We start from the raw sequence: 16,909 nt of genomic DNA on the forward strand, positions 1-16,909 counted from the left end.
AAAATTCGGGACTCGATTTCCTTAGAGCAGATAGCTTATTTAGTAGATTTGCGCAAAAACAAATAAGGATATAAAAAGTAACGTATAGTTTACCTATGAAATTAAAGAGTGGTCATCTTTTTCTATTCGTTTTTTCTTTGTGTTAAAAATGGGTGTACCCGTAAATAAAGTTATCCTTCCTGTCTTGGTTTAAGTGTAGATCTACTCTCGCCAACAGTACAAATAATAAAAACATCCTGCTTTCGTAAATGATGATATTCGTTAGTTTAATAACGCCCAAAATAAATAATAAGCATGTTTAGCTTTAATTACTGTTGTTTAACTTTGAATTCTAAAATGGCGGAAGTTTAAATCTTTGATTTAGGCCTACATAGTGGTGCGGAGAGCAGACCTCCACTGAAGAGCTCTGTCTTCTACATCTGAGATGTGAGAATGGAGAATTTGGTATTTTAAGATTTTTCAGACTACATTATAACACCCAGTGATATTTTGGAGGTGGGGTGGATAAAGTAATCAATCATACTATATAACTTGCTATCCGGAAAGTTGGCTTGAATTCAATAGCAGTTCGAAAAGCATCAGATCAGTCCGACGCGAAACTATTCACAGAGAAATTGAGTTAATATCGAATTTTGTGACCGTTGAAAAAGTAAACAGACACTTTATAAAAGTAAACAATTCGGGTTATTTTGCGAGCAATACCACTTTATTTCCTTCTGTCCCCAGAAATGCTATTGAGCCTGTGTGATTTATTATGTTCTATATGTTGAGACCGGCCCCCCGATAGTACAGCGGTATGTCTCCGGATTTACAACGCTAAAATCAGGGGTTCGATTCCCATCAGTGGGCTGAGCAGATAGCCCTTTGTGGCTTTGCTATACGAAAAAAAAACACACACACAGTGTTGAGACGGACAACACTGACTGTGCCTGTACTTTAAAGGACACAGAACAAAAGAAATTTGTTTTTCAAGTATAGACAGTTCCACACTGAATAAATTATTTTTTATCTTGTTATGTTGTATTTCTACAGTAGCTTCTTAAGAAAGGGTAGTGTGAGAAATAGACAACATTTAAACAGCACCGGCCTGAAGAGTCAGTTACGTCACGTGATGCCAAAACAACTTGTTTTCTACCAGCTTCACCAAACATGTTCTTCCACACCTTTCAGAGTTCTTAAAACACTTCCATAAAGTGGTAAGTGAAAAATAAATAGGAAAAGTTTATTGATCTAATCAGCACAAGTCCGATAAGTCAAGAAACTAGATTTCAACAACTCACTTACTGGATTCTTGCTGGTCTGCCCACCCGTGGCACAGGTTTATTTCTGCATACTTTCATCGCTAGAAACGGGGTTTCGATACTCGGGGTACGCAGAGTACAGATAATCCGTTTTGTAGCTTTGTGCTTAATTCCAAACACACACACACATGCTGTCGCTTGTCTATGGATTAGTCCATGCATGGCACATGACCTCTTTGAATATTTTCGTGTTTGTTCGTTACTCGCTTTAACGTAAATAATGCAGTTGTTTACTCTATCAGAATGTATGTATTTTATATTAAGGTATCTTCAGTACAGAAAAAGTTAACGTCCGTACTTTTGTATCTACGTAAAGTGTAGAAACAATTAATTACACTATTTTGGTATATTTTAAATGCGTAGAAAAATAAACTTTAATATGTATTTATTGTATAGCAAACTTAATATGTGTTCTTTAACATATGTGAAAAGTGTAAAACGAGCAATATCAGTACATTTAAATACGTGTAAAATGTAGAAAACGTTAATGTAAGATGTTACATAGGTATACATAGTCTTATAAAACGTTAATAACTATTATTTTATAGACAGGCAAAGCGTACAAAATATTGAAAACAGCTGTTTTACAGATGGGAAAAATGTAACAAAATGATTTTAATAGTCGTTTAATAGGTATGCAAAGTACAGGAAAAGTTGATGACATTTGTTTCATTGGTGTGCAAAGCGTAGAAAAATTAATATCAGTGCTTTTATACAAAAAGAGAAAAATTGTAGAAAAAGTAATATTAGTGCTTTTATATATATATATATATATATATAGAAATTATAGAAAAATTAACATCAGTGCTTTTATATATATATATATATAGAAATTATAGAAAAATTAACATCAGTGCTTTTATATATATATATAGAGAAATTATAGAAAAATTAACATCAGTGCTTTTACATATATAAAAATTGTAGAAAAATTAATATCAGTGCTTTTATATATAGAGAGAGAAATTATAGAAAAATTAACGTCAGTGATTTTATATAGAGAGAGAAATTGTAGAAAAATTAATATCAGTGTTTATATATATAGAGAGAAATTATAGAAAAATTAATATCAATGATATTATATATAGAGAAAAATTGTAGAAAAATTAATATCAGTGTTTATATATAGAGAGAAATTGTAGAAAAATTAATATCAGTGTTTATATATAGAGAGAGAAATTATAGAAAAATTAACGTCAGTGATTTTATATATAGAGAGAAATTGTAGAAAAATTAATATCAGTGTTTATATATAGAGAGAGATATTATAGAAAAATTAACGTCAGTGATTTTATGAAATTATAGAAAAATTAACGTCAGTGATTTTATATATAGAGAGAAATTGTAGAAAAATTAATATCAGTGTTTATATATAGAGAGAGAAATTATAGAAAAATTAATATCAGTGATTTTATATAGAGAGAGAAATTGTAGAAAAATTGATATTACTGGATTTTTAGGTATGACAAGTGTGTAAAACTGATATTAGTGCTTTTATAGGTGTGTAAAGTGTGGAAAATTAATATTAATACCTTTATGTATATCGAAAGTGTAAAAATATTAATAACACTCGTTTTATAGAAAAAGTTAATGGCATTTGTTTCATAGATATGCAAAGTGTAGAAAAAATTAATATCAGTGCTTTTATATATGAGTACATATGGAAAGTGTGGAAAACTCTCTTTGTCACAAATGCTATCATTAAGTGATTGAAATATGTTTATTTCTGTGTTTCTACTTCTCAATGAGGGTGTCAAAATGTGTACTATATTATATTATACAATGAAACTGAAGAATCATCCTTATTTAACGCGAATGGTATTAAACAAAATTAAAAGTATTTCAATAAATATGAGTTTATAACTAATGGATATTTTGCATTTATTTTTTCTTTCTTTTATTGCAATTACAATACAATCGTCTTAAGCCTGAGAATTCCTTCAGAAGAGGGTTGCAGACTAGCTCTAATAAAAATAACTCTGGATGCCAGCTATTAATGTGATTCAAACCGATAATGGGTCAAGTTAAAAATTAAACAGTATTGGTCTATGTTCACCACTATTAAACTTCTTGCAGAAGTTTAGTTTGTTGAGATGATAACGAATTTTCAAAAGAAAAAAGTCGAACGCTAATATCACAGAAAAACAAGTCGTATATATTTTGTTAAAGAAACGTTTCTCGAATACCTAATAAGTAGTATGTTTAGGTATTAAAAGTTAAGCACAGTTAGTGGTTCTTAGTTGAATTTAATTAGAACTTACTAATTTCATACCTTAGGTATTAAATCTTCACGCGCGCTTTATAAAGATGGTTTTGATGAGTAGATGAATAATTAGTGAACTATCGTTTTTTTTATAATCTGCCCCATAGAAACCCCATGACAACAATACAGAAAATGCATTTCAAGGATAAAGATCATAAATGGGCAGTCTAGCCACAATTTTGGTGATGAAAACATTACATTTCCGCTTACTAAATAAAACAACAATAAAATGAAAGAAAGATATTCTCCATGATAAGAACGGATTACTATTACAAAATAAACACATTTTAATTTTAAGTAACTGAGAAAAAAACCGATAAAAATACAAAATTCATTGTAGCTAATAAAATGCGTTTGATCGACATTTGTTGAGGCGTTCGACTCATAATCCAAGGGTCGTGTGTTCGAATCCCGGTCGCACCAAATGTGCTCCCCCTTTCAGCCATGGGGCGTTATAATGTTACGGTCAATCCCACTATTCCTTCGTAAAAGAGTAGCCCAAGAGTTGGCGGTGGGTGGTGATGACTAGCTGCCTTCCCTCTAGTCTTACACTACTAAATTAGGGACGGCTAGCGCAGATAGCCCTCGAGTAGCTTTGCGCGAAATTCAAAACAAGCAAGCAAACAAACTGATTGGTAAAGATGAAACTTACACATTTACAAGTATTAATATTCTAGTCCCTCTTAGCATAACAGATACTTGTTGATGAATTTAGCAGCTTCAGACAAAAAACAAAACGTTATTGAAATTTTTTCTATAAGTACATCGTTTCCGAGTGATTTTCTAACACCAGTTTGAGAGATCTTTAGCTGCTATATATAGTTCATCATACAGTTGAATCTTTTACGATAAACCTCTATTAATAGTCGTCACATAATTTCTACAACTGAAGTCCCACGTACATCTGGTTAAATTTTAAAACATTAAAAGTAGATATTAATATCACACTATAGCCATTAATCAGCTTTCTATTTGTCTTTTTATTTTCTCGAATTTCGTGAAAAATAAGTATAGATTATTTAGTTCGCCATAAGCTAACAAACATATTTTGTTTTGTCTCTCCCTCTGTTGTTACGTTTTTAAACTAATAACCCGACTTTTGTGTACACACAATACGAACATTTTGTGTACGTCAAAAAAAGTTCTTCCTGTCCTTTAATTTCAAAACAATAACAACTTAGCTGATAAAAAACTACTGTAGTATATCTACCTCAAAAGGAAACACAAAAAACCTTTCTAGCATTGGCCACTTTCTTGACAATTTTGAATCAATATTTCGGTCAAGAAGTACTTAGTAACTTCAACTATTCACTAACCAACAAATAAATAAGTGAAGTTTCAGTAACAAAAACATTTTGAATAAGAGGTTAATATTAGTCGAACATGTCCACTAGATCAGTTGTTATTCGATATTATAACATCATTCAAACAAGCAGTTATAAAATATTCAGTTAGTCACCCAAACATAATTAAAATCAACAAGTATATACCAACAACACTTGAAACAGTATCTTCAAACTAACCATAAACATACATGGTTTATTAGATATGTAAGTTATAATATTAGTCTAATATATTGAATATTAATCTGTCAGGTACGTTATAGTTTGTTTGTTTTTATCTAAAAGTCTTTCCTGGGATTTGATCGGAACTTTCAGATTTCTATCTACTGGTGCTAGGTAAGCCTAACAAAACATAGTGGTTTAAAAAACTGAGGATGTTTATTTTTCGATCGGCATATGAAAATGTTATTGTTTTGCATTGACAAGCTATTATTGTAATTTCTAGAATATTTTTTTTCGCACTGTTCCAATATATTCTGCCCTCTCATGGTGTATATTGATTAGGCCTTGAAATACACGCGGAGGTTTCATAGTAATATAATACAAAATGAATAATTATAGCATAGGAAGTATCTTAAAAATTGGTGAATTAAAACAGTAAAAATAAATGTTCTATTAATAACTGTAATACTGTCAGACCAATAATAAGCTCAGTTATAGAGTATCAGGTGAAATGAAAATAACAGTACTTCTTCAATTTTTAACTTTCATATCCGAAGTAAATAGTAATCAATAAAAGTTTAAAAAACATTATGAGAAAAAAATAGAAACCTTTAATAGTATATTCTGAATTCACCTTTTGGTAAACACGTTTGAAAATTATAATGTAAACCTAAATAAATTATGATATGCTGAAAATTCGATGATTTAACCGGTTTCACTGATTTTCTTTTCAGGAAATGTTGAAGTTATAGTTCATTAAACAATGATTTTCTCTGTTAGTTTTATTTTCACAAGCTTGTGTGCAAAGTGCATTACTTGATGAAGTAAAGAAATTGTGATTGGTTTTTCACCTCCGTCGATATATCGTTTTATAAAGTTTGTAGTATCTCGATTAGATACGAAACATATCATTTTGTCGAGTGCATGTTCACATGTCTTCCTTGTGTAGCAGTTTACAATAACTCAATTTTTTTTTAAAAACACTATTACCATTACTACTTCCCGTTGTCATTTCTATGTGTATTTTTCGGGGATGGTAGCAACGTCATACAAGGTAATCTATATGTAGCGGTTTTCGATAAAAAGTAACAATAACATTGACCTTCTGTTATGAGATGAATCTGTTCTGTAAGAAATTTGTTTGCTTGTTTTAGAATCTCGCACAAAGCTACATGAGGGCTATCTGCGCTAGCCATCCCTAATTTAGCAGTGTAAGACAAGAGTGAAGGCAGCTAGTCATCACCACCCACCATCAACTCTTGGGCTACTCTTTTACCAACGAATAGTGGGATTGACCGTCACATTATAATGCCCCCGCAGCTGAAAGGGCGAGCATGTTTAGTGCGACGGGGATTCGAACCCGCGACCCTCAGATTACGAGTCGAACGTCTAACCCACTTGCCCATGCTGGGCTTATTGTAAGAAATAACACGGGCCAGAAACAAACAAATCATGTAAGCAGTATAAGTCCTCAATTTTATCACTGCACCACTTGAGAGCCTCTTTAAAAACAAAACAAACAAAAGATGTAAGAGAGTGGAAAGTTGAGAGGAAACAAACAGGAGCGAGGTCAAAATCGTTCTTACTAAATCATTTTTGTTTTCTTACATAGATATGTTCTTACTCAAGCGTTATAGCATGAAAAACAACTTAAAAGGCGTAGAAACGTGTCATGGATATGATGGTACGGATTTGCTTCCTGTTTTGTTTGTTTTTCCTATTTAGTTCCATCGTAATAAATCGTTACATTAAATCTTCTTTTGACGTTTTGATCAATAAACTTTGTGAGATGGTGTATGCGGTTCACACCTGAGAGTCTTGAATGTGGGTCTGTGTAAAGAAGCTCATTTTAAGTGTTAGTTAAATAAATAAACAGCAGTATCTACCCTGTCTATAAACAGAAAGTTTGAATTTTTAAGGAAACACGACACATATAAATATTGCTAGTTTTGAAGATTGTATCAAAAGGGGGGAATATACACTGCTGGCCAAAATCTTAAGGCAAGTGAACATAATGAAAAATATGTATTTTGCGTTGTTAGACTCAACAACTTATTTGAGTTGAGCTTCGAAAGATGAAAATAAAAAAAGGGAAAACAAAAATAAAAAAAAACGTTTTTAGCATTTAATAGGAAAATGTAAACACTATGAAATTAGCCTGAATACTAGCTGGTCAAAAGTTTAAGACCATACCAAAAAGAACTCCTAAACAAGGCAGAAAATGCCCAACAAGAAGTCTCAGTAGTGAGTTGCATGGCCGTCATTGCGAATAACTTCAATCATTCGCTTTGGCATGGTCGATATAAGCGTTTGCAGAAGGCTGGCTGGAATGTTACTCCAAGTGGTGAAGATGGCTTCACGAAGATCATGCACTGTTTGAAATTTATGTCAATTTTTATAGACTTCCCTTGCCATCCACCCCCAAACATTTTAAATGAGGTTCAGTTCGGGCGAACACGCTGGATGATCCAAAATAATCACGTTATTTGCTATGAAAAAGTCCTTTGTCCTGCAAGCATTGTGGACTGCAGTGTTGTCTTGCTGAAAGATCCAGTCATTCCCACATAAGCGAGGGCCTTCAGTCAATAAGGATGCTCTCTCCGACATGCCAGTGTAGCCAGCTGCTGTTTGACGCCCCTGTATAACCTGAAGCTCCATTGTTCCATGGAAGGAGAAAGCATCCCAGATCACGATGGAACCTCCTCCACTGTGTCGTGTAGAAAATGTCTCCGGTGGGATATCCTTATCGTGCCAGTAACATCGGAAGCCATCTGGACCATCAACTTTTCTACGTCCAATGTTTGGTGCTTCTCAGAAAAGTTTAAACGAGCTGTTTCGTGGTGTGGAAGAAGGCGTGGCCTTTAAAGACGTTTATAGTTTTTAAAGCCTTTCTCTCGTAGATGCCGTCTTATTGTTCTTGAGCTGCATTCTGCGTCTCTAATCTGGTTCGACGATCGATCGGCTGGTCTCTTGCCCAACAACCCGTCGAATCCTCCTTCTCAACGCCGGCGAAATTTTCTTGGGCCGACCACTTGAAATTCTCGTTCCGTATCCCTCAGGGCCTATTAAGAAATTTGCAACAGCAGTTTTTCTACGCCCAATCTCACAAGCGATGGCACGTTGAGAGAGAACCTTGCTTTTGCAGCTCGACAATTCTGCCACGTTCAAACTCTATCAACTTTTTAGCTTTTGCCATGTTTTTACCCAATGTAACACAGGAGATGTCAGTGGGAGATGTCGACAACGCTAATGCTTGAACACAAATGACTAAATTTCGTTACGTGTTTACCGATTAATGCTTCGTTTCAGTATGGTCTTAAACTTTTGACCAGTTAGTATTTAGGCTAATTTCATAGTGTTCACATTTTCCCTATTAAATGCTAAAAGGTTTTTTTTTTTCTTCCTTTTCTTATTATCATCTTTCGAAGCTCTACTCAAATAAGTGGTTGATTTTAACAATGGAAAATGCATATTCTTTCTTTATGTTTCATTGGCCTTAAAATTTTGGTCAGCAGTATATATATATATATATACGTATTTCACTTATCGTTTGCCTAATAACAATTCACGAAAGGGGACGAAGAGGAACCACAACGTTCCTGAACACCCCAGTTGGAGAGAGAACTCTCCTGATTTCTCTCTCTCTAAACTAAACCCCTGCCACGTTAGTTTGTTTGTTTGTCACTTATCATTGACTTATATTGAAGAAGCCCGGCATGGCCAGGTAGTTAAAGCACTCGACTCGTAATCCGAAGGTCGCGGGTTCGAATCCTTGTCACACCAAACTTGCTTGCCTTTTCAGGCGTGGGGGCGTTATAATTCTCGGTCAATCCCACTATTCGTTGGTAAAATAGTAGCCCAAGAGTTGGCGGAGGGTGGTGATGACTATTTGCCTTCCCTCTAGTCTTACACTGTTAAATTAGGGACGACTAGCGCGGATAACCCTTGTGTAGCTTTGCGCGAATTTCAAAACAAACAAGGCAATCGTCCGTTTGTTATAACGTTTGCTTCATAGAATGTTCAAAATACGCATACAAGTTTATAACCATTCTACATGTAACGATGTTGTAAAATCTGGTGGCCAAACCAATACTTGAAAATGTAGAAGAAAAGCTTGATTTTAAGTATTTCTTTTGTAGGCCCGGCACGGCCAAGCGTGTTAAGGCGTTCAACTCGTAATCTGAGGGTCGCGGGTTCATATCCCTGTCGCGACAAACATGCTCGCCCGCCCAGCCCTGGGGCGTTATAATGTGACGGTCAATCCCAGTATTCGTTGGTAAAGCGTAGCCCAAGAGTTGGTGGCGGGTGATGATGACTAGCTGCCTTCCCACTGCTAAATTAGGGACGACTAGCACAGATAGCCCTCGAGTATCTTTGTGCGATATTCAAAAACAAACAAAAACAATTTCTTTTGTACAAAGCGGCCCCCTAGTGGCACAGCGATAAGTCTACGGACTTATAACGCAAGCGTAGTAGAGATAACTCGTTATGCAGCTTTGTACTTAACTAGTGCAAGTGGTGGTAATAAACACTTAGCACTGTTTTTGCTGATTTAATGAGAATAAATAATATCATAATTACAGAAGTATAAAAGCAAACCAAAATGTTCTAAGTCGAAGGTGATAAAAGATAGGGAAAAAAAAAGTTCGTTATAAACAACTAATGCTTGTTGGTAACATTGAAATAAAGCAGTGTACAATACAATGTTAATACGTATTGACACAACAAAGTACTGAAACTTATCGGGACAAGTAAAGAAACCATTGAGAAGTCTACTAATAACTTTTTAATAAACATTTTATTAACAAGCCTGAGTCTGGAAGGATTATATAACATTTTAGTTAAATAAAAGTTAAAGAGATTATAGATTAACCGAGAATTACTTGTCAGGAGTTTAGATGAAACTAGAGATACCTAATATAAACAATGAAGATTGAGAATTGTTCAGCTACCAACAAAAATATATTCAGGAATAATTTATTGTGTTTTTTGTTTCTTTAAACAAACAGGTGCTTTATATTCAGGTTGTCATTGAACTATAACTATTTAGGTAAAAATTGCCATTTGTCAGCCGGATTTACAACGCTAAAATCAGGGGTTCGATTCCCCTCGATGGGCTGAGCAGATAGCCCTTTGTGGCTTTGCTATATGAAAAACACACACAAACACACCATTTGTCAAGTCTAATTGTAACAGTTTGAGAATCATTTGTCAGTTTACTTTCATTTCTGCAAATCTAATAAATACTATAGTTTTGTGCAAAAAATGTCTCTGTAATTATAATATTCACTTGCATCTATCGGGTAACATTAACTGATGCTTTCTCCAAAAGTTTGTCTCCAAAGCGTTAACGACACTTTTCAGCCTTATTTCAATATTTTAATGTGAATCAGTGATAATTTTTTTTTCTTTATTTCAATCTGAAATGGGGTTGGGTCATTGATAAAGGATGGTATATATGCCAAAATCAAAGGCCTATCTTGCAGGAATTGGTTGAAATAAAACACACTGAGATAAACCTTTTCATATTTTCTGTTTTTGCTTTTTCTTTTGTTGTTAAAAATTAATGACGAAAACGTGTGTGTACTCCCTGCCGAATAAACGTTGTCAAATCTCACGGTAACAAGTTTATAGGAAATGCTTACCTTATTTATTAACAGATGGCAGCACAAACAAACAAATACCTGGAAAAGTGCCTTAAGCAATTGATCTATTATATTACTTTATCTAACTGAAATAAGCCATGATGAGATATAGGAAAATTTAGATTCGTTATTTTATTTCTAATAGACAACAAACACGGTTAACTTTGAAATTAACATTTTAACATTTAATTAACTAGGTGTTATTCAGCAAAATTGATATTGCATAATTGGGTCTAACACATATTATACTGTTAACACTTTTATCCGTTAAATCTATTTAACCATTATTTTTTCAAAATAATTTAATTTGCCTGTAACTGTCCGAAAAACTAATCATAAGGTGCGTAACAAAACCCAGTATACTTGTGAATGATATTACGTGTTGCTGTTGTTGTTTGATACTGAACCCAAAGCTAAACGAAAGGATATATATATCCTGCCACTGGTGAGGGGAAGGGTCGTAAGTATTTTCATTAGACACTAAAACGCAGTATTACTGGAAAGAATAATTAATATCTTATCCAATATTTTATTTCGTGAGTTCTGTATGTCTATATTTTAAAGTTATAAAATATTACAGTTTAAATATTTCAAATATATTATTGTTCTGTTCTACTGTTGTTAATCTTTATTTGTTTTTGTTTCCCTATCGTAAAATATAACAAAACTACAATGTATATGCCTTTTGTTATTTTGTGAAAAAAGTAAAAAGAAAAGTTAGGAGAAATAATACGTATTGACACAACAAAGTATTGAAACTAAAACTTATCGGGACAAGTAAAGAAACAATTGAGAAGTCTACTAATAACTTTTCAATAAATATTTTATTAACGAGCCTGAGGCTGGAAGGATTATATAACATTTTAATTAAATAAATTATAAATTAACTGAGAATTACTTAGGTATTCACGTACGTATGCCAGGAATTTAGGTGAAACTTTTATCACTTTATGAAATACGTTTTGATTGTGTTTTCTCATAGCAAAGCCACATCGGGTTGTATACTGAGCCCACCAAGATGAATTGAGCCCATGTTTTAGGGTTGTAAATCCGTAGACTTACTGCTTTACTAGCGGGGGGGCATATGTTTTGAAACTAATACATATCTATTCACAAAGACACAATAAACATTTGGTAGAGAATTTTTAATATATTTGTCTGTTTTTTTCTTCAAGGGCAACCAATGTTTTTTTATGAAATATTATGAAAGTATTAAACAGTTTGATGGACATTAATTTTAAATTCACCAGATTGTTTTATTTCACCAAACAAAGAATGTTTAACTAAAGAAATATATTTCATACTTTAACACAAGAACAAACCGTTTGATACACTTCTTACCTTGTTTAACAAAGAAAGACTGGAGGAATTATACATTTCTTGATTTGTTTGGATTATGTTTTGTAAGTAATGAAAACTCCTTGAGAAATGTGTTAGAGAAGCGGTTACGTAACTTCTATCATCACAATATTCTGTATATTGGTTAACAGGTAAACAACTAAAATCGGACCAATGTTTTAAGAAACAATGGTTTTATTTCCTCAAGGCTACTTGATTCATAACTAAAATAAAAATAACTTCAAAGAGTTGCTAAATATACTCTGATTAGATTTGTTACGTCGTGCAAACGGGTTGAATCCAAGACGAATGTTTGGTATATTCATTCTAACTTTTAGAAATTTAAAACCATGACAGAAAAAGTAAAATCAATACTTTACATACGTTCAAAACAGCAGAAGATTTACTTTCAAGAAATATTATCAGCTGTCCTATCTTTTGTTTGCTCTGTTCTTTAAACTCTCAACACATAGCAATAGTTCGATCACAAGTAACTTAGAGTAGCTATAGAGATCATCCGCTATACACCGTATACTTTATACATGAACTAACGCTGAAAGTATTCTCTAGAGAACATTTGGTATAGTATACTCGGTGTACTTGATACGTGAACTAACGTTAAGAGTATCTATAGAGAGCATCTGGAATACACTGTGTATTTTATACGTGAACTAACGCTGAAAGTATTCTCTAGAGAACATTTGGTGTAGTATACTCGGTGTACTTGATACGTGAACTAATGTTAAGAGTATCTATAGAGAGCATCTGGAATACACTGTGTACTTTATACGTGAACTAACGCTGAAAGTATTCTCTAGAGAACATTTGGTATAGTATACTCGGTGTACTTGATACGTGAACTAATGTTAAGAGTATCTATAGAGAGCATCTGGAATACACTGTGTACTTTATACATGAACTAACGCTGAAAGTATTCTCTAGAGAACATTTGGTATAGTATACTCGGTGTACTTGATACGTGAACTAACGTTAAGAGTATCTATAGAGAGCATCTGGAATACACTGTGTACTTTATACATGAACTAACGCTGAAAGTATTCTCTAGAGAACATTTGGTGTAGTATACTCGGTGTACTTGATACGTGAACTAATGTTAAGAGTATCTATAGAGAGTGTCTGGTTTTTACCGCTTTCAAAAGAAAAGTCTTATATACTGATTATATAAAGAATAGAGATTACTTCCCAGAGGTACCTTTTGTATGTTTCAGTTTAGAATAGTTCTCTTAAACACTATTTTCAGACCTGTCAGTAACACATTAGCACAAGTTTATTATGTGTAATACTTCAACCAACAATAAAAATACCACAAATAATAAAACTTTAATATACATCAGATTTGATTCAATCGAATAATACTTTATGTTACACCTAAAACTAACATTAAAGTAATGTTGAAAATACATTTTGTACGGTATATCTGTAGACAATAAACACGGTGTTATGAACATACACTAACTCATCCGTCGCTTAGAAATAGTCTCATAACAGAATATTCGTATCTGTGGAAATTTTGTAACATTAGAAAACTTTTCCAAAAGTCCATTGTGATAACTTATATTGATACAAATATTTTATATTTTAATACCTTCATTGCTAACACCCACACACATACATCTACGAAAACAACACCAATACCACTGGCTTTATATAGGAGAGATGGTGTATGATGCTTGGTTGATGGGTGGGTAATCCAGAGAAAGATGCGCACAATTCCACAGAATGTTAACATAAGACACGACCAGTATTATGGATTACACTGGTTCATTAAGCATTTCTTCTGATTAAACTACCTGTTTCTCAATTTGACCCGTGTATAATTTTTGCTTACTAGTATTTTTATGACGTTCCTATATTCACATTTACACAGAGCAAAGATGGAGAAAGTGTGACGTTATACCCCTGAACAGTGACGTTCTTGTTTTAACCGATTGTAGCACTGGCGATGTTACTAGCGTTTTCACAGAACTCTGCGCATGATTTGTGCGCAGTGTTCGTTTGTGACGACACTGCCAAGAAAACCTGGCTTCTAGAGGAACGCCACGGGCCGTGCTCAGGAGCAAGATACTAGACTAGGACACAGCGGCGGAGATCACCAAGCCGCTTCGACCTTTCGCTAGGCCTATCATTAACGAAGGACCCCAGAGGCACAGGCTCATCCTGTATGTGTAAGGACATTGTCCAAGGATACGAACGTCGCTGTACGTATCCTAGCTACCCCAGCTCATGAGCAGCTCTCATTGGGAGTCCCGGTCGGCCACAAGTGGCGGCCGCTTCGACTTTGATGATGGGGGTACATACTGTGGTGGGTGGGAAGACGGCAAAGCGCATGGCTATGGTGTGTGCACAGGCCCCAAGGGGCAGGGTGAATATAGCGGTTCATGGCACTATGGGTTTGAAGTGTCAGGAGTGTATACTTGGCCCAGCGGCAGTAATTACGAAGGTCAGTGGCAAAACGGCAAAAGACATGGATTAGGGGTAGAGACCCGTGGCAGCTGGATGTACCGTGGAGAATGGACCCAGGGGCTAAAAGGTCGATACGGTGTCCGGCAGTCGATGACATCGGAGGCAAAGTACGAGGGAACGTGGGCTAACGGACTGCAAGACGGATATGGATCTGAAACATACGCTGATGGTGGTACGTACGGCGAGATTTGCTAGAAGTTAAAGTAATGTTTTTTTAGCTATAGTACATACATACATACATACATAAAATGGGCTATGAATATATTTATATAGCGATCTATATGTTTTGGAATCTTTTAAGTAAGATTTGGTCGAACATCACACAACTTAGACGAAGTGTAATTGTAAAATAATACATCTTTAACTTAGTTGGGTGTGGTATGATGTAGCTGTACACCATCAATATATAAGATGGAAGCTATACATCTGGAAGGTATTTGGGTTTGTAATATAGTATTAAAGCCTCAGATTTCTAAGATAAATGTGATATTAAAAGTAACATTTCTTGAAGTTACTCACATACTAAATAGTGATCTTTTCTTGTGTAAATAATATATTTAATCAGTCTAGTACTTTAAAAGAAGACAAAAAGTAAAATGAAAAAAAATACTGAAACAAAATGCACTTCTGACAGAAAAGAAACTTTTTAACCAGAAATAAAAGTAATCAAATAAATTATTTAATAAATAGATTTTGAAACATTTTTTATCAACTAGTTTCTCATATTATTGAATGTAGCGTTTCAACCTTTCTGCTACATAGTTGTTGAATGTTAATGGTTATTCGGTGGTATATTCAGCTACAGCTGTACGTCTTGAAATTATTGAATGGAACGTGAAGTTAGTTTAATACATTCTAAAACTATTGGATAAGAAATAAACTTAGAGCAGTATATTCTGGAGTTACATAAAACTAGAATAGCACATTGTGGAGTTTTTGGTTGGAATGCAAAGACAGGGCTTAAACTCCTAAAATTAATTAGCGGTATGTATATATATATATATGGATAGAGCTGAACACCATGAAGTTACTGAATGTAATATAAGAATAAAGTGTAAAAATCTAACGATATTAAATATAATATAAGAGTATAGTGTAAAACTTAATGTTATTGGATGTAATATAAGAGTATAGTGTAAAATCTAATGTCACTGGATGTAGTATAAGATTATAGTGGAAAACCTTATGATATTGGATGTAATATAAGAATAAAGTGTAAAACTTAATGTTATTGGATGGAATACAATAAGAGAATTGCATATTTAAAGTTACTGTCCGAAGCGGTGTGATAGAACTGTAAATGATGTTAGAAGAAAATACTTCAAGGAGACACTTGTGACTGTTTTAGTAGGGAAGATACGTAATAGATAAAGTACGATCAGAATACTAGTAACAAATTTAAAAGGATATAGTGAATCTATGTAAACAGTAGACATGAAAGCAAGTTGTCTTATTAGATGATATGAGAATAGTAAATACTAAGAATTAATTACTTGTGAAGAGGAATTGTCACGAATAGCACACGTACAGTGAAATACTAATGTCAGCACAGATGTCAAGGTCATAATTATTGTTTGGAGAGAGATATGTAGTAATAGAACATATGAAAACAACTGGGTATTCAGTTGTTATTTTTAAAAGGAAATATTAAAACAGTGAAATTAATTTGGAGGTAGATATATACATATTTGTTTATGTTAACAGAGGTTATAAAAAGATGAATAGTGTTTGGAGAATGAACACTACTGACAGAATGTTTGGAGTGTTTGGTGAATGAACGCTACTGATAGAATATTTGGAGTGTTTGAAGAATGAACACTACTGATAGTTTGTTTGTTTGTTTTGGAATTTTGCACAAAGCTACTCGAGGGCTATCTGTGCTAGCCGTCCCTAATTTAGCAGTGTAAGACTAGAGGGAAGGCAGCTAGTCATCACCACCCACCGCCAACTCTTGGGCTACTCTTTTACCAACGAATAGTGGGATTGATCGTCACGTTATACGCCCCCACGGCTGGGAGGGCGAGCATGTTTAGCGCGACGCGGGCGCGAACCCGCGGATTACGAGTCGCGCGCCTTACGCGCTTGGCCATGCCAGGCCCACTACTGATAGAATGTTTGGAGTGTTTGGTGAATGAACACTATCGATAGAATGTTTGGAGTGTTTGGTGAATTAACATTAATGATAGAGTGTTTGGAGAAGGAACACTACTGATAGAGTGTTTGGAGAATGAACAATACTGATAGAATGTTTGGAGTGTTAGGTGAATCAACGCTACTGATAGAATGTTTGGAATGTTGGAGAATGAACACCACTGATAGAATGTTTGGTGAATGAACATTACTGATAGAGTGTTTGGAGAATGAACAATACTG

The 16,909-nt window shown here is 34.1% G+C and overlaps 1 protein-coding gene across 1 annotated transcript in view; it reads left to right on the forward strand.

Annotated features, from left to right (window-relative positions):
• Window positions 1-13,719: 13,719 nt before the first annotated feature.
• The window catches only part of LOC143250768 (junctophilin-1-like), a 63,210-nt gene continuing 60,020 nt past the window's right edge, over window positions 13,720-16,909 (forward strand). The window contains exon 1 of the mRNA XM_076501732.1: window positions 13,720-14,708. Coding sequence (XP_076357847.1) covers window positions 14,297-14,708 — 412 coding nt within the window. The 5' untranslated portion in view covers window positions 13,720-14,296. The remainder of the gene's footprint in view (window positions 14,709-16,909) is intronic.

Source organism: Tachypleus tridentatus, chromosome 5 (assembly GCF_004210375.1).
Source record: "Tachypleus tridentatus isolate NWPU-2018 chromosome 5, ASM421037v1, whole genome shotgun sequence".
Lineage (NCBI taxonomy): Eukaryota > Metazoa > Arthropoda > Merostomata > Xiphosura > Limulidae > Tachypleus > Tachypleus tridentatus.